Source organism: Natator depressus, chromosome 17 (genome assembly GCF_965152275.1).
Source record: "Natator depressus isolate rNatDep1 chromosome 17, rNatDep2.hap1, whole genome shotgun sequence".
Lineage (NCBI taxonomy): Eukaryota > Metazoa > Chordata > Testudines > Cheloniidae > Natator > Natator depressus.
In genome coordinates, this window is record NC_134250.1 from 427,505 (window position 1) to 454,148 (window position 26,644).

General features: G+C 53.0%; 1 protein-coding gene across 2 annotated transcripts in view; it reads right to left on the reverse strand.

Moving 5' to 3' along the window:
* The window catches only part of SLC43A2 (solute carrier family 43 member 2), a 54,501-nt gene extending 33,767 nt beyond the window's left edge, over positions 1–20,734 (reverse strand). The window contains exons 1-5 of one of the 2 annotated variants that reach the window (XM_074974422.1): positions 20,665–20,734; positions 17,604–17,800; positions 6,191–6,395; positions 4,808–4,863; positions 3,636–3,712 (exon numbers count right to left, since the gene is read on the reverse strand). In XM_074974422.1, the coding sequence (XP_074830523.1) occupies positions 3,636–3,712; positions 4,808–4,863; positions 6,191–6,395; positions 17,604–17,763 (498 nt within the window). In that variant the 5' untranslated portion in view covers positions 17,764–17,800; positions 20,665–20,734. Of the gene's footprint in view, positions 1–3,635; positions 3,713–4,807; positions 4,864–6,190; positions 6,396–17,603; positions 17,801–19,719; positions 19,829–20,664 lie in introns of those variants that run through there. The other variant, XM_074974423.1, reaches the window with a different exon arrangement.
* Between the last annotated feature and the right edge of the window lie 5,910 nt (positions 20,735–26,644).

Genomic DNA, 26,644 nt, shown 5'->3' on the forward strand with positions numbered 1-26,644 from the left:
CTGACTCGCACACATTTGAGGCCAGATAGTATCTTTATGCACCCAGGTGGGGTTCCACCCATTGGCTGGAGTTGATAAGGGTGGAGCCACAGCCCAGGAAACAAGCAACTCATAGCTCAATACCTGTGACCCATCTTGTAAGGGTTGGAAACCTCATCACCATCAGCTACAAAGGATCCACTCCTTTGAGCAGTTAGTCTGAATAAAAATTCATCTTGACAAGTTTCCATCCACTGCCTTTAAAAAACAAAAAACATATGAAGTAGCAACCTTCACCAGAACTATGGCTGCACAGAATTAGCTCTTGCAGCAGAGGGCGAGGCCCCTAGGATTTGCACTCCCAACCTAAGCAGCACTATAGGTCATTGCAATTGGAGGGGTGGTGAAGTCACTTTGTTTTTTCTCAGGACTTACATACACAAACATCTACGCACTCACCAGTCAGTTCCTGTACCAGCCAGAATGGGCTCCTCACACCACATTAAACTCATTAGGACTGGAGACATTAGTGCAGAAGCATCTGGACTTTGGGCAATGAATATCAAGCTCTTCAGATCTCCTTACCTAAAGCTCATCTCAGTCTCGTTCCCAGCTCACCTCTAAATTCCCTTCTCATTATGTAGAATATCACACTGTGTATGTAACATCCACACTGCCCCAGAGCAGGAGGCATCCCCTGGTAATTGCAATACCTATATGCACAGCATTCATTCTCTGATTTTTTCCCCCCTTCTCACACCTTTCTACATACAGCTCATGGGTCACAGCTGGAAAGGGCCCTCACACTAGTTCCCACATTTACATGTATAGCTATTACACGCCCCAAAGAGAATTTATGCAGGCAAATCAGCCTGATGTCTAACTTCCCGATCTATGCATGGAAATGCAAGTTTGGGGGCATAAAGACACAGGTCCAAAGTTAGAGACAAGTTTTGAAATGCTGGGTCTCTGGCCACAAGACAGGGCTCCTGCTGAGATAAACTGTCATACAAAAGAACTCTGAAGCCCACTGCCCCACAGCCCAAGTCACAACTCTGGGTGCAAACTCAGTCCAGATGAGCACTGGCAATCACAAAGGTTTACTAATGGTTACTTTTAGAATTGTTTCAGATTCTAACCTTTATTCTTATAAGGCTTTACCTTCACCTCTGAAGACCAGTTTCCTTATTGCTTCTGTTCTCATTTGCAGCGATGAAGGTATTAATAGGCTGCTGGATTTCTCTTTCTATGAAAAGCTATAGACACATGAAATGCTCACTTGCTGTATTATAGAGTGGCAACACCAAGCAGAAAAATATCCTATTACCTGCAATTCATAAGTGTCAGAGACCATCCACTTGCAACCAATGACACTCATATCTAAGCCCCCATAGCATTCCCCAGTGCTCTGACATTGCATCACAGACCTAGCCCCACTTATGAGTGAAAGTGGATTCTGCTCTAGATCAGACTCAGAGCTGCAAGCCACTCTCACACACCCTCTAAGAGTACTTTGAATTTGGTCATATGGGGAGGAACTTGAAAGAAGCAATGGAGTGCATAAGGGAGGCCTGCTATCAGCCTGGTTTATTATTACCAATGTGCACTGCAATAAATTTGAGCTGCCAGAGAGGACCACAGCTCCTGCAGTTCTCCCCAGGCCTCACCCAGTTACAATTATTTCAGTATAAGAGGGGCCATGCATGGCATTTTCACTGCTAGTCAGACAGAACATCAGGAAAGAGACAGGTTTCAGAGTAGCAGCCATGTTAGTCTGTATTCGCAAAACGAAAAGGAGTACTTGTGGCACCTTAGAGACTAACAAATTTATTTGAGCATAAGCTTTCGTGAGCTACAGTTCACTAAAAGAGACAGTTAAGGATGCCTACACACAGCCTCTCTCATATAGTATGCAACCTCCATCTTTCCAATAGTGACCCAGATAAACACAAAGTTACCAAACCACCACCCTTGACACTAACATGATATGCGTCACCTTAGCAGCCCCACAGGCTTATTCATGGGCCCCTCCTTGCTGGTGTTTGTCTCCTTATGTTCTGCCTGTGTCATACTCCATTTACCCTGTACATTCTTTGGGTCCAGGACTACAGCCAGGGTTTTCAGAATTGGGTGTTTCATATGAATTTAGAAGCCAGGCTTTATACACATTTTTGAAACTTTTGGACTATGACTTTACTTGCTATCTAAAGCAGCTGCCACAATTCTGACATTACAATACATACAACAGCCTCCAAACCCAGCCTCTGCCCATGACAATTCACAGGAACTCAGTCTGTGTGTAACCCATAGGTTAGAGAGAAAATTAAAAACAAGGTGAAAGTGAGCTGGGTCCAAACCTTTGAGACATTTTTGATCAAAACAGGTAATATAACTGCTTCCCAAGCAATTTTCTGAGAGATTTTCAGCTCAGAACACCTAGTTCCAGCCACACTAACAAGGGTAAGAGTAATGAGGTGAAAAATTCATTCTCAAATTGGTTGCTGCATCTGCTCCCATCTCTAAGCAACAAGAGCCCCAAAATGCAGAGAGGCAGCAGACTTAGCCACTGGCTGATGTTTGTGCTCCAGTCAATGGACTGAGCAAACAGACATAAGTATGCTGCACAGATGGAGCTGGGCTGGGCATATTTCAACAGCTCAGCACTTCCAAGAAAAAGTCTGTCAGCACCTTGGAGTAATTCTCATTCATATAAAAGGGAAAAGCCCGTTGTGCCTAGGAACTCTCCTTCCCTGTCTAGGGAGGGGTGGGGTAGGGGGGAAAAAAAACCAATCACACAGCCACGCTCAGAAGGAACTGGTTTGTACTAGTACTTGTCCTGCACCTCAGAACAACTCCCTATGCTATTAATTGCTTTGTTGCTGGTCAATGCAGCACTACAAACAATAGTATCTGCCATTTACAAAAGAACAGTACTTCCCCGCCTTCCTGCCCAAGATTTCATTACATCCTTCAGCTTTCAAGAGCCTTGTGCCCCTCCACCTTCTCCTAAGAGTAAGCTAAAGCTAAATTCAGTGCATTACAGGTGGACCCTGCTTCAGTCAGCTGCATTGCACATGTGTAAGTGAATGCAGAATCTGGTTCAAAAGACAGAAAAGAGCCTTCTCTTCCCTCTCACCAACTATCCCCACTGGTAAGGGACAGCTGAGCCCTGGGCTAACCATCCAATAGCAAGCTTTTCAAATAGAAGAGTCATAGGCCAACTATCCCATTCATATAAAAATACAGGTGAGCATGAATCTATTCAACTCAGCAAACGAAGGATCCACTCGGCACCTTCCTGCCAGTTCAGTTCACCAGATAGATAAGGGGTTCTCAAACTGGGGGTCACAAGGTTATTACATGGGGGTCATGAGCAGTCACTCTCTACCCCCAAACCCCATTTTGCCTCCAGCATTTATAATAGTTGTTAAATGTGTTTTTAATTTATAAGGGGGGGCCCACACTCAGAGGCTGTGTGTGTGAAAGCGGTCACCAATACAAAAATTTGAGAACCACGGAGCTAGATAATGGGAAAATAATATTCCCCTATTCCCTATAGGTGGGGCCTTGCAAAGAGCTGTGGGGTGGAAGCCAAAGAGGATAAATGAAGGGAGGGCAGATTCACAATTGCTCACATAATAACTCTCTTCACTTACCGTAAGTGAGGTAAAGGTCATGCACATTCCACCAAAGCCATTCAGAGCCAGTGAGATGAAGATCAGCACTGACAGTGCTGCAGTGGGAAAAACAAGAGCATTTACTGGATGGAATCACAGTGTCCCCAAAATCCTGGTTCCAACAAGTAGAATTTTGGCAAGGACTGAGCCAACGTCCTGCACAGAGTGAAAGACTCCATCCAAACTGGCTCATTCTAGATGCACACTGTTCATTCTAAACCAAGGTCACAGGGAAAGAACTTCAGGTACTAGGAGAATCAGAATTCAGTGTGAGCATCAGTTTGCAGAGCCGTGGACACTCGTTTTTCTCTGGGATGTGTGGGAGCCCAAGGTCTCTTCTCCTCCCCCTGCTGAACTGTCTCACTGGTCAGCATTGGTCTCAAAAGGAAAATTTACTTTTTAGAACTGGGCTCCAGGGACTACCTCACTATCTCAGCTAGAGGATATGGGTATATTTATCCTGGGGCTGGGGAAGCCTTGAACATTCAGCATTGGTTACTGCCCATCTCTTAATTCTGGAGGAACCTTTCAACGTTTTTTCTTAAACTTCTCACTGTGAGCTCACCACTGCTGAGGCATCTTACCCTGGCAAAAGAGTGAAGCTGGGAAAGACACAGCTGCCTCAGAGCCACCTTTGATACTGCTAAGCAGGGGACCGTACAAGCAACACAGCCCAGAATCTTCCCTCTGGAGACCAGGCTTAATGCCCCCTCAACACACCATGGGGCTCTGTATCTCACTTGTCAATGGCAGGCCTGGTCTGCAATGCAAGGTTATTAGACTTTATACGTGATACAAAGCAGGCGGGTAAGAACACTGGCAGGTTTTGGGGTTTTGTTTTGTTTTTTTTTTTAAACTTTTTGCTCACAGGGTTCTTGGGATATGGGACTCTGGCTGCATTCCCATCAGTACTTACAAGAGGAGCTGGGCCTGCCTTTGAGACATTGCACCCTCCCACAAGGCAATAAACAAAGTTTGTTCTGTACTTCTTTGGGGTGATCTCTTTAGCTCACTGAGGACACTATAATCAGAGTATGTGCCCTTATTTTAGTGTTCTCTGCACACTAGAGCCCCCAGTTACTAGCTGAACCTTTCAGAAGTGCAACAACCCCAAGACCCTTTCAATAGAGTCCACAGAGCTCAGTACTTACAATTTGGGTTACTAGCTCCATATGCAATCATCACACAGGACACAGCAAAGCAGGCACTGAAACAGAATTGAAGCCTTTAACCACATGAAAGAAAGCCTACTGTAGATAAGTTACACTGTCTCAGTGCCTGACTAAGGCTGAGACATTGAGAGTTAATTGGCTGAAGCAGAATCTGGATAAGATGGAAGGGTTGCAGATGGTTTGGAGACAAAAATCTAGAGTAATGGGTGAAAGTTGTTCATGCACCTTCTATGGGTATTGAAGGATCAACCTTTCCCAATGCAAAAAACTAAGACTTGAGGTCCTAACAGGTTCTGAATTTTCAGGCAGTGTCAGTGTCCCATAGGGTCTTCCCAAACTTCACCTGCATGTGACAAGGAGACTGCAACCACTTTTCCCCTAAGACATGGCTCTACTCACATCTATCCAGACTTCAGTCCCCTCCAGGTTGGTTTACTGTAAAGCAGCAGCTTGTATGAAGAGCATTCAGAGCCTTCACCTGCCCACCTCCCAAGTGAGGCAGGTCAATGAGCACAAATACCTGCCCTCAGTGCTTTGCACAAGGTACTGGCTCAGTTCCAGGTGCAATTCACATTGTCTAGGTCTGTAAGTATTCTAACTGTCTGGAACCCAGTTACCCAAGAAAGCACTTCTCCCCTGCATTCTGTCACAGCAACTGTTAATACCAACTCCACATGATCATTTGAGACAGGAAGTGAGGCATATTGTTCCTTTGCCACTTGAAAGCACAAGGGAAACTTTAGACAGGCAATATGCAATTAACTCTGGACCAAATGGGGTAACATCCAGTTCTTGCAAGTCATGTGGGATGGGATAATTTAGTAACCACAAGCAAGACAGACCTTGTTTTCTTGTGTGATATAGCACCTTCAGCAGTACTGTGACACTAGCACCATGCTGGGGCATTGACTTAGTATCAGCTTGACTCCCACCCCTACTGACACAGTGGAAGAGTTCTTCTCTCCCCCCAGGACCTCGTTTCCCAGGGAATTCAGAAGTCAGAAACTCTAGGAACATGGATGTAAATCCCCTCCTCTTCTCCTTATAGGGAGATTCAACATGCTAAATGAGTTCACCTGTCAGCCTCAATCCTATCCTGTTCATGGCTGATGGAGCTCTGGGAGATTTCCAGTCCAGTCCAACAGCAGACAGGCTCTATTTTCCTGATGTCCATTTTACAAAGACAATAATAGTGGTCAGAGACCATGGAGACGATGAGAGCCCTGGTGACAGGCATGGGACAAGAACCTGAGCAGAATGAGCTGCTTGCTAGAAACCACTGAACTGTGGACTAAGCAGAACCTCTGGCTCAAAATTAATTTCTAGTTTTGAAACAGTTGGAACAGGCTTCATGACACCAACCTGCCAAGCAGACGCAGTTTGCGAGGGCCATATTTGTCCATGACAATCCCAAGAGGCAGAGTGATTGCACTCAGCAAGAAGGATCCAATAGTAAAAGCCAGGTTCAACATTTCATCCTGCTCCTGGCAGATGAGCCACCCATTGATCCGAATCACAGCTTCCTGCTCTGTCCTGTTTCCATGTGCAGAGCTGGTGGTAAAATTATCTAGATGGGATAAAAGAGAAACATTGTTATAGTGTAGCGAGGAAGACAGAGCACTAAACCCAGTTACAAAAAGAGGGGCAAGTAGAACAGCCCTGCACATAGGCTGTTGCAACAAAAGGCACAGATCGCAATTGCCTAGATACACAGTCAATTTACCAATCTTAATCCAGAATAAAGGTATGCACACAGATTTTCACCAAGATTACCAGACGTGTGAATTACAACCCATACAGTTATTTCTGTTCTAGTCACTGGGTAGACAAGCCCTTAGTCTAGAACAATCATTTGAAAGCCTGACATTCAGATGAGCTATGTCACCTCAACTCCCTGCACTGTGATAGGAGCAGTTTAAGAACAGCCAGTCTTAATAGATGAATCTCCAGTTTTAGGCCTGACTCTCCAAGAGGGTGATTCAATAGCCTCCCAGGCCACTTATTCCATTGCCCCAATTGTTCTTCTAGTTATGAACCTTCCAAGCTCCCTGGATGACAGGGAAGGATGGCTCATCTGGGTTCTCTATATACTTGTAGACAGTTCTCCTTTCCCCAGACTTAAAATTTTCAATTCTCTTAACTCCCAAATTGTATTGTACAAAACATTGATCGTTTTTCTCTCTTGCTTTCCCCCCCCCCCCCCTTGCCTTCAGGTGAAGAACGCCAGCTGTGAACTCCCTTATAGAATGAAGTTTGTTATTTATCTTACACAAAATGGCAACTATGGAATCAGGGCAGTTTGAAAAGGAGTTCAACATAAACCCATCTCTGTTTACATGAGTGCTTTCGCTGCCTCTTTCATTCTCTTGCAACAACATCCCAGAAAGGTTTTAAAGTTCTAAAAAGAAAGCATGCTGCATGATATTTTCATTAATATAAATTGCTGATGCACTCCTACATATTTCTATTTTCTGGCAGGATCAATTTTCAAGTCAAGTAAGCTTTGTTAGCATGACAAGGGACTTGGTCTTTCCCCAGCTGGAGAAAATCAATGTCATATAGAACTTTTCTATTGTATTTAATAACTGAAACTGCCTTCATGATAGTAAATATTGCCAAAGCTGACAAAGTTTAACATTCGAAGTTTAGAATTTTTTTTTTAAATGCATGAATATATATGAGAATGGTGCCCAAAATTGAACTCATTCCTTTGTGAGATCTAATCCGCCAAGAAAAAAGGAATCATCTTGTGAGAGAGACTGCTGAATATGACATTTGCCTTTTGCTACAGCATTACCAAATCTATGCCTTTCATCGTGCTCTCTAATCCTAGTGGTCCCACTGCCCAGCCACCCTGCAAATCAGGCTTTAGTATATTTCCCTCTTACCAGAGCCTCTATACCTTTGCAGAATTTAGTTATTGAGTTCAAACTAGTTCTACAAGGTTGTGCTGTGGTTTTAGTTCTATCTGCCAAACTGATTACTCCCAGCTTTGTATCAACTGGAAATAAACTCTGCTCTACCCTCCAGGTTTCAAATACCTACACATATTTGGTGACTGGGAAGGTGCCTTCTACATGCATATACCTAATATACAAGCACAGGTGCTCCACAGACCCCCCCACAGAAGTACTGGAGTGTCTCTACCTTATTTCATCTAGGTTCTCTCATTAACACTTTTACTAATGGGGTCTCAGGCTTCCCCTGGCAAGGAACAACGAGTTTTGACCTATTCTTCCTCTTTGTTATTCACACCAATATTTATAAACCTTTATCCTCTCCCCTCTCTGTTGCCTGTTTTCCATGTCTTCATGTCCAGTTCCTTTGTCCATGTGACCCATTTTTTGTTTTTGGCCCTATCAGCACCCATTCTACAAGTGCAGAATGGAGACGGAATCACAGTGCCCCAGCAGCAATCTCACCACAGCTGGCGCAGAGAAATCACCCCCTCATTTGAGATGTTCTTCACAAAAGAATTTCACATTCAGTGCAAATACTGAAGACAGGATCCAAGCCCTACCAGACTCCCATCTCCTGCATCTCACAGTACTTTATAAACTGTAAGCTTTACAACCCTCCTGTGAGGGAGGCAAGGGATACAAAGGGGTCACTTCACCCAGAGCCTCAATGCTTTGGGCTATCTGCAGAGATAAGGTCATAGGAAACAGATGTGGGTGAAAGGTTAAACTCAGACAAACAAGAATTAGACAAAACAGAAATGAATTCCCTGTGTCAGCACTCTATTAAGATATCTGCAGCGCTTAGTTGTGGGCTAGGAGGGAGGGTGGGAGAAACATAGGCAATGCAGTGACCTTATAACTTTTGATTATGCATGTCAAACAGCCTGGGAGCTCTCCACAGGAGAAAAAGAAAACAGAACAACAACAATGAATGAACCATTATTAATGTTATTAGTATTTATCCTTGCAACACAGATACTCATCATGCACTCCAATGAGAGGGACACACAAGCGTGAAGGGCAGACAAAGAGGGCAGCAATGTGGGGCACAGTCTTGGGAACAGTGGCCGGATTCCCGTTGAGATTAAACGGACTCTGTGCAGGTCACTCAGCCAGAAACGTTTGGGAGCAGGGGTGCTGCACTTCAATTTGTGCCTCTGTAAATCATCTGGTTTTGTGTCTGCTTCAGAGGAAGACCCAGCTAATAGTACCAGGTAGAAACTAAGACACCACCTTATTGCAGAGAAATAGGAATTGCCCAGAGCAATTAAAGAAAACACAACAAAGTAAAATCAAAGTTGTTTAACTAGGGGCTCTGCATTTTGTTATTCAATGACCCTTTCAATGGTTTCTACACAAAAAAATAGACCAATGTATACAGGATATGCATGTCAGAAGATCAATCTGAAGCTGTTCCATTTGGGAGATCAAACTGAATAATTGAATTGAATAATGAGAGGTCCAGATGCACTGTACCCCTGAGAGGTCTCACACTATCAATCCACAGATAGGAATTAGCACCATCACATGACAAGGAGCTAGGCTGAGATTACCCTGAATCGAAACTGGATATCTACTTTTAGGTACCTGGCTACAGCAAATACTCCAATTCTCACTCATACACAGCTCACATCCTGATGTAGACCATTGTGTGGCACTATCACAGTGCTAGTCTCGATCTCTTGTGAGACTCTACAGAGTCTGACAGCACCATCCTTTCTGAACTCTTCAGCCAGCGCCCATTTGTACCAAACATTTTAGGGTGTTCCTGAGCATGAAGTTCAGGAAGCTACAATTTGAATATATCAGAACAGAGATGTAGCCTGAACTCTGTTACACACTAGAGCAGTTTCAGATCCTTATTAACAGAAACAACCAGCTAGTATCAGCAGTCATAAGATGACTCATTGCAGCCAACAGTTATTCCATTTACAGAACCTCCAATACCAGCTGCAGAACAGTAGTTAGCAGCCTCACAGCCTAAGAACCAGCTCAAATTATTTAAACTCTTCAAGGATGAGGGAACTCAGGTGCAACAAAAGCCCTGCAGTGCCCATCAGAATTTGGTCATTTCTGGACCTGCATTCCCCTCCCCACTGCAAAAAAACTAGCATGTAGTTCCCTAGACCAAAAGTTAAGTATTCCATAAGAAGGTCGTTCAGTAACTCCCCTTTGCTGACTTCTCTATGCACCCTAAGCAAACAGTCACACCAGGGATGAACTTGGCCCTCCTAACAATGGTAACTGCCATCTCAAATCTTTTGGGTCAGGAAAGATTTAAGCAACCTAGTCTAGAATCCATGGGGGGTGGGGGGGAGGAAGCGGGGAGAAAGACAACAGCTGGGAGATGGAGGGTTCCAACACATGCAGACTTTCTAATCTGAGATTTCTTTTGCAACACATACTTATAAAAACAGGTCAGGTGCCCAACCGTGTCTCATTTCTGTTTTTGCTTCCTATATTTTCTTTGATTTCTCAGACAACGCATGTAGAAAACTAGAGTGAAGGGGCTGTGTATGGGTGAACAACTGACTTGCAATACACAGGTTTCCTGTGTCCATAAGAATTTGGCTTATCTTTTTAGTACTTTATGCTTTACACTCTAAATTTACAAAAAGAAAAGGAGGACTTGTGGCACCTTAGAGACTAACAAATTTATTTGAGCATAAGCTTTTGTGAGCTACAGCTCACTTCATCGGATGCATTCAGTGAACTGCATCCGATGAAGTGAGCTGTAGCTCACGAAAGCTTATGCTCAAATAAATTTGTTAGTCTCTAAGGTGCCACAAGTCCTCCTTTTCTTTCTGGGGATACAGACTAACACGGCTGCTACTCTGAAACCCTAAATTTAGTTTGTTCTCCAACCCATAACATGCACTCTGTCCACTTATACCATTATGATGAGCTTCCAGTTGATAGAATTTCCCTCCACCTGGATATTCAGACTTTCAATGTTAATTTTAAGAACTCCCCCACGCAGTATGATCTTGTGTTGCTGAGACAGTTACATGGTACCAACATCTTCTCCTTCTACTGTGATTTCAGTAACAAGTGCTTTGCAAGTCAATAAAAACAGAACATTGCCACACAAATCAAACATTTACCATGTTTATTAGATTAATGATCGCAGAGTCACATGTCTGGCCTTTCCACAAATAGGTCACTTCAAACTGCTTGATTTGTAAGAGCCACTCATGGCTGCAGACTGTGGATATGCGTACACAGCAACTAGAGACATGAGGCTGACCTGTGCTGGCTCATGGGGGTTGGACTGCGGGGCTGTTTCATTGTTGTGTAGACATCCAAGCTCGGGCTGAAGCCTGAGCTCTGGCACCCTCCCATCCTGCAGGTCCTATAGCCAAAGCTCCAGCCCGAGCCTGAAAGCCTACACAGCAATAAAAGAACCCTGCAGCAGGAGCCCAAGTCGGCTGTCACAGGCCAGCCGCAGGTTTTCCTTTGCGGTGTAGACACACCCTCACTCTGACGGGCTCCACAGCTTTAGTTTAGTGCTAAATTCCAAACATGAGTTAAAAGGCAACATTTTCCTTCTACTTTTTTGCATTACAGACCCATCAAGTTGTAATTCAATTACTACTTTTTAAATCACCTTTTTGGTATTCTGCAAACCTAACTAGCTCTTTATCTCTGCTCCTTGTGAGCAGATTATAATATACCTTGAAAAGACCTTGATCATCAGCCTCCCAACTCATATCAGAAAAAATGCAGCAATTTATGGCCCTGAACACATCAGGCTTCAGAGTCCCCAGTAACTGCCAGTAAAGGCTGCACATCCACATAAAGTGTGCAGAATCAGCAGTCACTCAATGGGAAAAGTGCAAGTTCAAATAGTTTTGAAGGGCAATTAATAGTAAAATTAAAAGTGGAGCAAAGTGTCACTATTAGATTCCTAGCCAGTTTAGTCCAAATGCACCTACCAGAAAGTGCCCAAGGATGGCATCTAGCCCAGGACAGGAGTCCTCCATGCACCAACCTCATCACAGAACTCACTCTTTCCTAAGGCAGTTCTACACTTAAAATGCTGCAGCAACACAGCTGCATCACTGTAGTGCTTCAGTGAAGATGCTACTACTCCGACAGGAGAGTTTCTCCCATCAGCATAGTTAATCCACCTCCACAAGAGAGGGGGGCTGTGTCAATGGGAGAAGCCCTCCTGTAGACATAGCGCTGTCTACACTGGTCTGGTATAAACCGTGCTGCTCAGGGCTGTGGATTTTTCACAGCCCTGAGTAACAGTTATACTGATGCAAGTCTATAACGTAGACCTGGCCTAAATAGTTTGTTACTTTGATTCTCTTACTTTTTCAGGAATTCCTCAGTCAGCATGGATTCACCAAGGGCAAGTCATGCTTGACTAATCTAATTGCCTTCTATGACGAGATAATTGGCTCTGTGGATGAAGGGAAAGCAGTGGACGTGTTGTTCCTTGACTTTAGCAAAGCTTCTGACACGGTCTCCCACAGTATTCTTGCCAGCAAGTTAAAGAAGTATGGGCTGGATGAATGCACTATAAGGTGAATAGAAAGTTGGCTAGATTGTCGGGCTCAACGGGTAGTGATCAATGGCTCCATGTCTAGTTGGCAGCCGGTATCAAGTGGAGTGCCCCAAGGGTCAGTCCTGGGGCCGGTTTTGTTCAATATCTTCATTAATGATCTGGAGGATGGTGTGGATTGCACCCTCAGCAAGTTTGCAGATGACACTAAACTGGAAGGAGAGGTAGATACGCTGGAGGGTAGGGATAGGATACAGAGGGACCTAGACAAATTGGAGGATTGGGCCAAAAGAAATCTGATGAGGTTCAACAAGGACAAGTGCAGAGTCCTGCACTTAGGACGGAAGAATCCCATGCACCGCTACAGACTAGGGACCGAATGGCTCGGCAGCAGCTCTGCAGAAAAGGACCTAGGGGTTACAGTGGACGAGAACTTGGATATGAGTCAACAGTGTGCCCTTGTTGCCAAGAAGGCCAATGGCATTTTGGGATGTATACGTAGGGGCATTGCCAGCAGATCGAGGGACGTGATCGTTCCCCTCTATTCGACATTGGTGAGGCCTCATCTGGAGTACTGTGTCCAGTTTTGGGTCCCACACTACAAGAAGGATGTGGAAAAATTGGAAAGAGTCCAGCGGAGGGCAACAAAAATGATTAGGGGACTGGAACACATGACTTATGAGGAGAAGCTGAGGGAACTGGGGATGTTTAGTCGCGGAAGAGAAGAATAAGGGGGGGATTTGATAGCTGCTTTTAAACTACCTGAAAGGTGGATCCAAAGAGGATGGCTCTAGACTGTTCTCAGAGGTAGCAGATGACAGAACAAGGAGTAATGGTCTCAAGTTGCAGTGGGGGAGATTTAGGCTGGATATTAGGAAAAACTTTTTTACTAGGAGGGTGGTGAAACACTGGAATGCGTTACCTAGGGAGGTGGTGGACTCTCCTTCCTTAGAGGTTTTTAAGGTCAGGCTGGACAAAGCCCTGGCTGGGATGATTTAATTGGGGATCGGTCCTGCTTTGAGCAGGGGGTTGGACTAGATGACCTCCTGAGGTCCCTTCCAACCCTGATATTCTATGATCCCCATTTTCCTTTTTTTAAATAAGGCTACCAAGGAATCTGTAGTCTCCCCCTTGGCAGAGCATCTGGATGGAGATCCATATCATGCCTGGAAGGATTTCTGCTATGAAAAAAGCCAGGCTTTTTCTGAATTACAGCCCCTTTCAGGACTGATGTTGAAAACTCCAGAAACAAGCCTGCAAAGGGGACAAGGTCTAACTCTCTGCCTTTAGTCTGGAGGGATCACAAGGAACAGAGTTTTTGCTGATGAGAGGGAAAGCCCTGCTAGTAATCTTTAGCTAATTAGGAAATTTTCTATGCAATAGTCACGTGTGAGCAGCAGAGTCTGAATGACAAATGTTCAAAGGTTAAAAGTTATAAATTTTATTCCCCTGCCAATCTTTAGCTAGAAATCCCTCTCCTGTTTATATCTAACTATCCTGGCAAGGACTACTGGTTGTAAATATTACTGGGTTATGCTGGGAAAAGGGGTCACCTACAGCACTTAATTCCAGTTAAATCAATGGGCTTAGGCAGATGAGAGAAGTTGGTTGAATTCAAGCCGATCTACTGAGGCTCTTATAACAGTATCCATCACAGTAGCATAGTTCCCATCACACAGGGAAACTGAAGGAAAATGGTAGGGGAGTCTGGAAGTGGCCAAAAACTAAATGAGATCTTTGGGAAACCTAATTGCCTTTGAGCTTATACATCTTTTCCCCATTTAGTAGTTGTGATTATAGGCATCAGAATAAATAATTCCTAGGATAGAAAAGGGTGGAAAGAGGGAGAGAGAAAGAAAGAGCACTGATCATAATTGATCTATGGAACTCACTGCCACAAGATATCATTGAGGCCAAGAATTTAGCAGAATTCTAAAAGGATCAGACATTTATACAGATAAAGAGAACATTAGTTATATTATATAGTAGTTTCATAAAAGATATGGCTTATGCACTGAGGCATGAGTTAGCTACTGACAAGGTGAGGAAAAAACTTCCCCTGTGAGCAAGCTATCTCATCATTTTCCATGATGGAGGTTTAACACCTTCCTCTGAAACATCTGGCATTGGCCACTCTTGGAGACAAGACTAGGTAGACCATTGTTTTAAAATGGTCTGGCAATTTCTATGGTATGGAAAACTGTCAGGACAGAAAGTATGTTAGAATATCACTGAGTTGGGAAGAATTTTGCAGGGGGGAGGGGGGCAGGATGGGCAGAATATGGCAAAAAAAAAAATCAAAAAGGATTACTTGGGGCTCACAATAAAGTTGGGTCCTGGCTAATTTGGGAGCCTGATGCAGGGGAGAGGATAAAAATCCAATGTTTCTGCTTAAAGAGGTGGAACTCTGGATAAGTTAACTAGGTTATTCCATGTAGATCTGCTGAGCCTCACCTCACCAGCACACAGCTGAGAGAATACTTGCAATATCGCCTGCTGTCTTTCACTGTCATACAAAATGGAATTTTCTAGAGTAGTTAACTCAACCCAGGAAGCTTAGAAGAACTTGATGGTGGATAAAAAATGTGAACAGCTATCTAATTGGCAATCAACTTTTTATACCTTGTGCACAGGGAAGTACCATGGAAAACATGTAAATAATGAAAGGGCTCATGTCTACACCACAACTGAACACCCATGGCTGGCCCATGTCAGCTGAAGGACCCTCCAGTCTGAGCCTAAATGCAATTAAACAGCCCCATAGCTGACTCCGATTTGCAGGACTTGAGCTGACACAGGCCAGCCACGGCCTGTGTCAGCTAATTTTAGTCACTAATTTTAGTGTAGACACACCCTTAGTGGTGTCACCTAACAAATGGAGGTAGGAACATAAATATCCCAGATAAGCAACAGCTGGGGTGAGAAGCATGAATAAACAGAGCTTTATTCGCACAGCATCCTATACTATCACACAGCTGTGATAACCACTTAACAGCACATGAAGGAGGGAGATAAACTGTTTCAGTCAGGGCCATAAGGTGTAAGTATCGGATGTGATGGATCAGACCATGGGCTAGTTCAGTACCCTGCCTCTTGAACTGGCAAATGCTAGATACTCCAAAAGAAGTCAGTCAAGCTACCCTTAATGAACCTAACCAACTGTGTATGCCAATTCCTTTCCACCCACCACAGGTAATCAGGTAGTAAAATACCATCCTTCATGACAATCTTTGTTCTCTTTATCTGCATGATTTCAAAGGTTATTAATGGTTATAAGTTTTAGACTAGAAGGCAGGAAAAATGCAACATACAAAACTTTAAGACTAGGACATCTTGCAGCATTCTACAATCATCATGTATACAGTACATGAAATGAAACTTTAACCAGCATTGTAGTGCAGCCAAGCTAGGCTGAAAGAGGCAGATGTTTAGGGTGTAGCATTGCTGTATGTTGCTAGTTTAGGACAGGAGGATCCTTCAGCCATCCACTCTCACAGTCACCTCTTCCCTAAGTTTTGTTCACTCCCCCCAGACCGTATTCCTTCCACAACCACCAGTCAATCAGCTCCGACTGCTCTGCTGCTCTCAGCCCCAATCCCCTTCCCTGATTCATGCTTGGCCAATCACGTCTGGAGAGACTCCAGGGATGTTGCTCAACCTGCTGCATTAAAAGTTCGTTCTTTCCTTTTGCCTCATCAACCAACCAGTTTCCTCCCCTCCCTGACTGGCTCCACACATCTAAAACCCCCATCACAGCACTGCTGCTCCTCAAACTTGCGCCACCTCCTTCACCCATTTCTCTTTCAGCCCAAGATCTTGTCAAGTTTCTCAGAAGGTGAACAACTCTCCAAAGTGAAGGCCATCCTCCCATTCCCGCTGCTGATCCTCAGCTCACACACCCCTCCTTGCTCAGTCTAGGGGCACCTCTCCTCTCCACTCCCAATCCTATCTCCCTCCATCACAAGTGATAATCCAGCTAGCATCCTCCCCATATAACAGGGGCAGCCACCGTGTAATTCTTGGCTCATCACTTCCCTTCACCAGAGATTGGCACGCCTGGAGGAGCAGGTGATGCGCTACAAGACAAGAGAGAAGTAGTAGGGAGCAGAATTGTGAAGGTACTCGGAGGTGAAGACAACAGACATGAACTTGATGGAGTGAAGCAGGGGGAGCCAGTAGAAGGATCAAAGGTATGTGTGCGCATCATGATCAGAGCGATGGGTAAGGAAGATGACCTCAGCAGCAGCATTCTGAATGGACTGTAGCAGGTAGCATCAGCATTTTGGGATACATTTACACAGTGAGTGGCAGCCCACAGCGGAAAGTCTCAGAGACCAGGTTGACAGACTCAGGCTTGTGGGGCTGGGGCTGACACGCTAAAAATAGATGTGTAGAGGTTACAGCTCGGGCTGGAGTTCAGGCTCTGAAGCCTAGGGAGTGGGGTTATCTTAAGAGCCAAGCCAAAATGTCTGCACAGCTATTTTTGGCATGATCAGGGCTCCAAGACTCACTGTCATGGGCTGTGTAGATGCACGCAGGGAGACCAGTGATGAGAGGTTACAGTAACTGGGGGGGAGAGGCAGAGGACGTCTGGATGAACATTCCTACTAGCTGGACAGAAAGAAATAAGACAGATCTCAGAAACATTGTGGAGGAAGAAGTAGCAGGATTTGGCCAAAGCCTGGATGTGTGGGCAAGAGAGGGTGGCGTTAAAGGTGGGCCCGATGACTTTCCCCCAAACTTTCCTGCTCATGTGCTGCACCCCACTGGTTCCGCTTTCCTCCATTCCCTTTTGTCTCCTACCACAAGCAGCCCTGAGCTTCTCCCATATACCTTGAGCATCTTCCCTGTTTTGTCACACTTTCCCCACACCCACCTCTTTCCATAAACTCTAATCAACAGCATACCAGAACCTTCTCTTTGAAAGGTCAGCAAGACCTCAGCTAGAAAGGCAAGGTAGAGGAAAGACAGCACAGGAAGGCTTAGGAGTCTTGTGTCTGCCTAGACTGTAAGATCCTCAGGACAAGGCCCAACCTTCACTCCCTCTGCAAAGCACAGAACACACCTAGGATGTTATATACAAATGTTATGTCAGCAAGTCTCTAACGGAATCTAGGGAGGGAGAATGCATTCCTCCAAGTCTGATCAGTGCCTCAACTCTAATCATGTAGGCACTCTTCACACCAGCACATACAGACTGCGAGCTGCTTTGCCATGCCCCAGCCCTGACATACGTCACAGTCAAATCTCCAGAACAACAGACTCATCTGAATTCATGTGAACAGCCCCCAGACTTCTTCCTTACCTGGTTCATGACATAGGTAGGAGTAAAATCCTTCAGATTTCAGCATGATGAGCAGTGATGCCCAGCCCAGAAGAACAGCAGAGAAGAGAAGATTCTCTACAACAGCTGTGCATGCCATCCACCAGCGTCGCCGATGCGCAGTAGCAAGTGTGGGAGCCATTGCAACACGTGAGGACTTATTTCTCTAGTATCTAAACCTGTAACAAATTGAAAACCGAACTCTTAAGTTCATCCCCATGTGTCAATATTTATAGAATTAGATATTCATGGCTCCTACTTGCAGGTAGGGGCTACATGGAACATAATTCAAACACAGATATCTTCTCTGACAGATGTGCAAAACTACACACTAAATCAGGGGTAGGCAACCTTTCAGAAGCGGTGTGCCAAGTCTTCATTTATTTACTCTAACTGAAAGTTTTGTGTGCCAGTAATACATTTTAACGTTTGCAGAAGGTCTCTTTCTAGAAGTCTATAATATATAACTAAACTATTGTTGTATGAAAAGTAAATAAGGTTTTTAAAGTGTTTAAGAAGCTTCATTTAAAATTAAATTAAAATGCAGAGCCCCCCAGACCAGTGGTCAGGACCTGGGCAGTGCGAGTGCCACTGAAAATCAGCTCGTGTGCCGCAGGTTGCCTACCCCTGCACTAAATAGAAGCCATTGGGGCGTAAAACTAACCTCTGCAGAATGAAATTCAAAGAGTCAATGTCAAGCATGCTGCTCAGAAGGGAAGGGAACACAGGTGCACTTGGACCTGGCCTTATTATGGTCCCTCTGCTGCATATATTGCACTCCAGGGGAGTATTCAGCACTTCCGTTCTACCTGCTGAACAGCAGGTATGAAAGCACACCCTGGGTGAAACCATAGCAGGAGAGGTCTCCTACTGCCTGCTCAGAGTCCATTTTTATGGCAACCGCAGTGCCCTGCCTGCCACCTGTAGAGAGATGGAGAGAGAGGACAAGGCAGACCTCCTTTTTAAGAAAAGGAGTACTTGTGGCACCTTTCATCGGATGCATCTGATGCTGTAGCTCACGAAAGCTTATGCTCAAATAAATGCGTTAGTCTCTAAGGTACCACAAGTACTCCTTTTCTTTTTGCGAATACAGACTAACACGGCTGCTACTCTGAAACCTCCTTTTTAAGAAATACAGCAGCTTGCAGAATGGAGAATCATCCAACATATCAGTCTATCTGCAGCACTGAAGGCAGGAGAGGTTTGGGCCCTGCAAGGGTGCTGATCTGGTTATCTATGCCTGTTGAGTCTCAGCCATTCCTGATCATTTTGAGTCCATCAAGCTTGAGCAAATGATGGATTCACCCTACACTGGAGTGCAGATCTGCTCTGAAGAGCAACTATGAAAGTGGTGTTTTAGAAGCAGCCACTGATTTTGGCTGCCCTATTTGAGACAGCCTGGGCTTCGTTTTCAAGAACTTTGAACTCCAAAATCAGTGGCAATTTATTTCAGTTCCTAAGCTCAGGGTCTCTACCTCAAATACCTCTTGGAAGATTTGTTGGTCAGGCTAGATCAGTGGTTCTCAACATTTCCAGACTACTGTACCTCTTTCAGGAGTCTGATTTGTCTTTCATATCACAAGTTCCATCTCACATAAAAACCTCTCCGGCTGCCCAGCTCAGAAGGCAGTGCCACCACCAGCAGCAGGACAGAAGTAAGGGTGGCAATAGCATATTGTGCCACCCTTACTTCTACGCTGCTGCTGGCAGGAGCGCTGCCTTCAGAGCTGAACAGCTGGAGAGCAGCAGATTTTGGCCAGGGTGTTCGTGTTGTTTGCAGAACGGGAGGACTATTTTTAAAATCCTGCTCCTGTCCCACCCTGCAACATCCACTCCCACATTGTTTGTTGAATTGTTATCCCTCTCCCACTGTTATGGCAGTGGGTCCTGCAAGACCCACTAGACCCCAGTCCTGCTGCAGGGCTCTAGAGCCAGTTGTAAACTTGGCAAAGAAGATGAATTGACCTATTCCCTGGAAGACCTCTGCATACCTCCAGGGGGTACACATACCTCTGGTTGAGAACCACTGCTCTAGATGAGACTCATAGCCCTATTTGAAGAAGCCATTTCTTTAGTCACTTTTCAGAGAAGAACTCACTTTAATTATGATGAGGGAGAGAAGGTCATGAGGAAAAGTCAGGAACGCCAAGGCTGCCTGTGATTACTGGATCTAGAGCAAGTCCAAACTTATAAGGTCTCTTCCTCCTGGCTCACACCCAGCATGGAGGGTCTGACCCAATTTACTAACAGGAAGCTTGAGCCTAATGCTGCAGTGACCAGCAGAACCCTGAACCCCTGGCCCCCCCATGCACTTCCCCACTCACAGAACCCGCATGTCACCTGGCACAAGGTGCAGCCCTGCCCTGTCCACATGAGCTACCATGACCCTTCTTCACCCCACACAGACCCCCCACACACACACCCCCGCCCCGCCTCTGCAACAGCCAAAACCAGTCTGAACTGGCCAGAGCACTGAAAAGAGAGGGAAGAACAGGCTCTGGGACAACCATGCCAGCTCCAGAATATGCAGGGACTGACCCCCACATTGGGGATCATAGAATCACAGACTAGCAGGGGTGGAAGGGACCTCAGGAGGTCACCTAGTCCCACCCCCTGCTCAAAGCAGGACCAATCCCCAACTAAATCATCCCAGCCAGACACTGAGCCCCCCAGCTGGCTCCAAAATGTGCCCCCAACACTCAGCTCTCCCCTCAGCTCCCCCTTTCCATCTGTCCCCTCCCTCCTGAGAGTGCCCCCAACTCCCCCCTCTTCCCACTCTGGGTACCCCCACCCCCTCAGTACCCCCTGCTCCATCAGTCCCCTCCCCCCTCAGAGTGCCCCCAACTCCCCCCTCCCCGTACCCCCACCCCCTCGGTACCCCCTGCTCCATCAGTCCCCTCCCCCCTCAGAGTGCCCCCAACTCCCCCCCCCTCGGTACCCCCAGCGCCCCCTTCTCCATCAGTCAGTCCCCCACTCAGGGTGCCCCCACCCCGCAGCACCTCGCCCGGCCCCGGCCCCGGCCCCGGCCCCGGCCCCGGCTCACCCCGCCCGGCTCCTCTCCGGGTCTCGCTCGCTCCGGTTCCACCCGGTGTTTTTTATTCGGCTCCTCAGACAAAACAGCGGCGGACGGTGATTGGTGGCGAAGGGGCTGGAAACAGGCGGTGACCAATCAGCGCCCACCCGGCATGGGAGGGGGCGGACGCCCCGCCCCTGAGGTCCCGAAGCCGAGCGCGAGGTGCTGCTGCGGCTCCGGGGGCCTCGGGGGGCGTCCCCGGGCCAGTGCGCCCGCTGCACCCACCGCCCCGTGCACCCACCGCCCGGGCTCCTCACCCCCGCCGCCCCGTGTACCCACCGCCCCCGCTGCACCCACCGCCCCGTGCACCCACCGCCCCCGCTGCACCCACCGCCCGGGCTCCTCACCCCCGCCGCCCCGTGCACCCACCGCCCCCGCTGCACCCACCGCCCCGTGCACCCACCGCCCCCGCTGCACCCACCGCCCCGTGCACCCACCGCCCGGGCTCCTCACCCCCGCCGCCCCGTGCACCCACCGCCCCCGCTGCACCCACCGCCCGGGCTCCTCACCCCCGCCGCCCCGTGCACCCACCGCCCCCGCTGCACCCACCGCCCGGGCTCCTCACCCCCACCGCCCCCGCTGCACCCACCGCCCCGGCTCCTCACCCCCACCGCCCAGTGCACCCACCGCCCCGTGCACCCACCGCCCGGGCTCCTCACCCCCGCCGCCCCGTGCACCCACCGCCCCCGCTGCACCCACCGCCCGGGCTCCTCACCCCCACCACCCAGTGCACCCACCGCCCAGTGCACCCACAGCCTGGGCTCCTCACCCCCGCCGCCCAGTGCACCCACCGCCCAGTGCACCCATCGCCCCCGCTGCACCCACTGCCCGGGCTCCTCACCCCCACCGCCCCGTGCACCCACCGCCCCCGCTGCACCTACCGCCCGGGCTCCTCACCCCCACCGCCCAGTGCACCCACCGCCCCCGCTGCACCCACCGCCCGGGCTCCTCACCCCCACCGCCCCGTGCACCCACCGCCCCCGCTGCACCCACCGCCCCGTGCACCCACCGCCCGGGCTCCTCACCCCCAACGCCCCCGCTGCACCCACCGCCCCCTCTGCACCCACCGCCCCGTGCACCCACCGCCCCCGCTGCACCCACCGCCCGGGCTCCTCACCCCCACCGCCCAGTGCACCCACCGCCCGGGCTCCTCACCCCCACCGCCCGCTGCACCCACCGCCCCCACTGCACCCACCGCCCAGTGCACCCATCGCCCCCGCTGCACCCACCGCCCGGGATCCTCACCCCCACCACCCAGTGCACCCACCGCCCAGTGCACCCACAGCCTGGGCTCCTCACCCCCGCCGCCCAGTGCACCCACCGCCCCCGCTGCACCCACCGCCCGGGCTCCTCACCCCCACCGCCCGCTGCACCCACCGCCCCCGCTGCACCCACCGCCCCCGCTGCACCCACCGCCCGGGCTCCTCACCCCCACCGCCCGCTGCACCCACCGCCCCCGCTGCACCCACCGCCCAGTGCACCCATCGCCCCCGCTGCACCCACCGCCCGGGCTCCTCACCCCCACCGCCCCGTGCACCCACCGCCCCCGCTGCACCCACTGCCCGGGCTCCTCACCCCCACCGCCCCGTGCACCCACCGCCCCCGCTGCACCCACCGCCCGGGCTCCTCACCCCCGCTGCCCAGTGCACCCACCGCCCAGTGCACCCACCGCCCGGGCTCGTCACCCCCACCGCCCAGTGCACCCATCGCCCCCGCTGCACCCACCACCCAGTGCACCCACCGCCCAGTGCACCCACAGCCTGGGCTCCTCAACCCCGCCGCCCAGTGCACCCACCGCCCAGTGCACCCATCGCCCCCGCTGCACCCACCGCCCGGGCTCCTCACCCCCACCGCCCCGTGCACCCACCGCCCCCGCTGCACCCACCGCCCGGGCTCCTCACCGCCCCGTGCACCCACCGCCCCCGCTGCACCCACCGCCCGGGCTCCTCACCCCAACCGCCCCCGCTGCACCCACCGCCCCGTGCACCCACCGCCCGGGCTCCTCACCCCCACCGCCCCCGCTGCACCCACCGCCCCCGCTGCACCCACCGCCCGGGCTCCTCACCCCCACCGCCCAGTGCACCCACCGCCCCCGCTGCACCCACCGCCCGGGCTCCTCACCCCCACCGCCCCGTGCACCCACCGCCCCCGCTGCACCCACCGCCCCGTGCACCCACCGCCCGGGCTCCTCACCCCCACCACCCAGTGCACCCGCCGCCCCCGCTGCACCCGCTGCACCCACCGCCCGGGCTCCTCACCCCCACCGCCCACTGCACCCACCGCCCCCGCTGCACCCACCGCCCAGTGCACCCATCGCCCCCGCTGCACCCACCGCCCGGGCTCCTCACCCCCACCACCCAGTGCACCCACCGCCTAGTGCACCCACCGCCCGGGCTCCTCGCCCCCACCGCCCCGTGCACCCACCGCCTAGTGCACCCACCGCCCGGGCTCCTCACCCCCACCGCCCCGTGCACCCACCGCCCCCGCTGCACCCACCGCCCGGGCTCCACACCCCCGCCGCCCAGTGCACCCACCGCCCCGTGCACCCACCGCCCGGGCTCCTCACCCCAACCGCCCCCGCTGCACCCACCGCCCCCGCTGCACCCACCGCCCGGGCTCCTCACCCCCACCGCCCAGTGCACCCACCGCCCCCGCTGCACCCACCGCCCGGGCTCCTCACCCCCACCGCCCCGTGCACCCACCGCCCCCGCTGCACCCACCGCCCCGTGCACCCACCGCCCGGGCTCCTCACCCCCACCACCCAGTGCACCCGCCGCCCCCGCTGCACCCGCTGCACCCACCGCCCGGGCTCCTCACCCCCACCGCCCGCTGCACCCACCGCCCCCGCTGCACCCACCGCCCAGTGCACCCATCGCCCCCGCTGCACCCACCGCCCGGGCTCCTCACCCCCACCACCCAGTGCACCCACCGCCTAGTGCACCCACCGCCCGGGCTCCTCGCCCCCACCGCCCCGTGCACCCACCGCCTAGTGCACCCACCGCCCGGGCTCGTCACCCCCACCGCCCAGTGCACCCATCGCCCCCGCTGCACCCACCGCCCAGTGCACCCATCGCCCCCGCTGCACCCACCGCCCGGGCTCCTCACCCCCACCGCCCAGTGCACCCACCGCCCGGGCTCCTCACCCCCACCGCCCAGTGCACCCATCGCCCCCGCTGCACCCACCGCCCGGGCTCCTCACCCCCACCGCCCAGTGCACCCACCGCCCCGGCTCCTCACCCCCACCGCCCAGTGCACCCACCGCCCCCGCTGCACCCACCGCCAGGGCTCCTCACCCCCACCGCCCAGTGCACCCACCGCCCGGGCTCCTCACCCCCACCGCCCCCGCTGCACCCACCGCCCCCGCTGCACCCACCGCCCGGGCTCCTCACCCCCACCGCCCAGTGCACCCGCCGCCCCCGCTGCACCCACCGCCCGCTGCACCCACCGCCCCGTGCACCCACCGCCCGGGCTCCTCACCCCCACCGCCCGCTGCACCCACCGCCCCGCTGCACCTACCGCCCAGTGCACCCACCGCCCCCGCTGCACCTACCGCCCGGGCTCCTCACCCCCACCGCCCAGTGCACCCACCGCCCGGGCTCCTCACCCCCACTGCCCAGTGTACCCACCGCCCCGGCTCCTCACCCCCACCGCCCAGTGCACCCACCACCCGGGCTCCTCACCCCCACCGCCCCGTGCACCCACCGCCCCCGCTGCACCCACCGCCCGGGCTCCTCACCCCAACCGCCCCCGCTGCACCCACCGCCCCGTGCACCCACCGCCCGGGCTCCTCACCCCCACCGCCCCGCTGCACCCACCGCCCCCGCTGCACCCACCGCCCCGTGCACCCACCGCCCGGGCTCCTCACCCCCACCGCCCCCGCTGCACCCACCGCCCCCGCTGCACCCACCGCCCGGGCTCCTCACCCCCACCGCCCAGTGCACCCGCCGCCCCCGCTGCACCCACCGCCCGCTGCACCCACCGCCCCGTGCACCCACCGCCCGGGCTCCTCACCCCCACCGCCCGCTGCACCCACCGCCCCGCTGCACCTACCGCCCAGTGCACCCACCGCCCCCGCTGCACCTACCGCCCGGGCTCCTCACCCCCACCGCCCAGTGCACCCACCGCCCGGGCTCCTCACCCCCACTGCCCAGTGTACCCACCGCCCCGGCTCCTCACCCCCACCGCCCAGTGCACCCACCACCCGGGCTCCTCACCCCCACCGCCCCGTGCACCCACCGCCCCCGCTGCACCCACCGCCCGGGCTCCTCACCCCAACCGCCCCCGCTGCACCCACCGCCCCGTGCACCCACCGCCCGGGCTCCTCACCCCCACCGCCCCGCTGCACCCACCGCCCCCGCTGCACCCACCGCCCCGTGCACCCACCGCCCGGGCTCCTCACCCCCACCGCCCCCGCTGCACCCACCGCCCCCGCTGCACCCACCGCCCGGGCTCCTCACCCCCACCGCCCGGGCTCCTCACCCCCACCGCCCGCTGCACCCACCGCCCCCGCTGCACCCACCGCCCAGTGCACCCATCGCCCCCGCTGCACCCTCCGCCCGGGCTCCTCACCCCCACCACCCAGTGCACCCACCGCCCAGTGCACCCACAGCCTGGGCTCCTCACCCCCGCCGCCCAGTGCACCCACCGCCCAGTGCACCCATCGCCCCCGCTGCACCCACTGCCCGGGCTCCTCACCCCCACCGCCCCGTGCACCCACCGCCCCCGCTGCACCCACCGCCCGGGCTCCTCACCCCCGCCGCCCAGTGCACCCACCGCCCAGTGCACCCATCGCCCCCGCTGCACCCACCGCCCAGTGCACCCATCGCCCCCGCTGCACCCACCGCCCGGGCTCCTCACCCCCACCGCCCAGTGGACCCACCGCCCGGGCTCCTCACCCCCGCCGCCCAGTGCACCCACCGCCCGGGCTCCTCACCCCCACCGCCCAGTGCACCCATCGCCCCCGCTGCACCCACCGCCCAGTGCACCCATCGCCCCCGCTGCACCCACCGCCTGGGCTCCTCACCCCCACCACCCAGTGCACCCACCGCCCAGTGCACCCACAGCCTGGGCTCCTCACCCCCGCCGCCCAGTGCACCCACCGCCCAGTGCACCCACCGCCCGGGCTCCTCACCCCCACCGCCCAGTGCACCCATCGCCCAGTGCACCCATCACCCCGCTGCACCCACCGCCCGGGCTCCTCACCCCCACCGCCCGCTGCACCCACCGCCCGGGCTCCTCACCCCCACCGCCCAGTGCACCCATCGCCCCGCTGCACCCACCGCCTGGGCTCCTCACCCCCATCAGCCAGTGCACCCGCCGCCCCCGCTGCACCCACCACCCCGTGCACCCATCGCCCGGGCTCCTCACCCCCATCAGCCAGTGCACCCATCGCCCCCGCTGCACCCACCGCCCAGTGCACCCACCGCACCCACTGCCCCGTGCACCCATCGCCCGGGCTCCTCACCCCCACCAGCCAATGCACCCGCCGCCCCCGCTGCACCCACCACCCAGTGTACCCATCAGCCAGTGCACCCACCGCCCCCGCTGCACCCACCACCCATTGCGTCCGCCGCCCGGGCTCCTCACCCCCACCAGCCAATGCACCCACCGCCCCCGATGCACCCACCGCCCAGTGCACCCACCACCCAGTGCACCCACCGCCTCCGCTGCACCCACCACCCAGTGCACCTATCGCCCGGGCTCCTCACCCCCATCAGCCAGTGCACCCACCGCCCCCGCTGCACCCACCGCCCAGTGCACCCATCAGCCAGTGCACCCACCGCCCCCGCTGCACCCACCGCCCCCGCTGCACCCACCGCCCAGGCCCCTCGCCCCCCATCACCCAGTGCACCCACCGTCCAGGCCCCTCGCCCCCCATCACCCAGTGCACCCACCGTCCAGGCCCCTCGCCCCCCATCACACAGTGCACCCATCACCCCCACTGCACCAT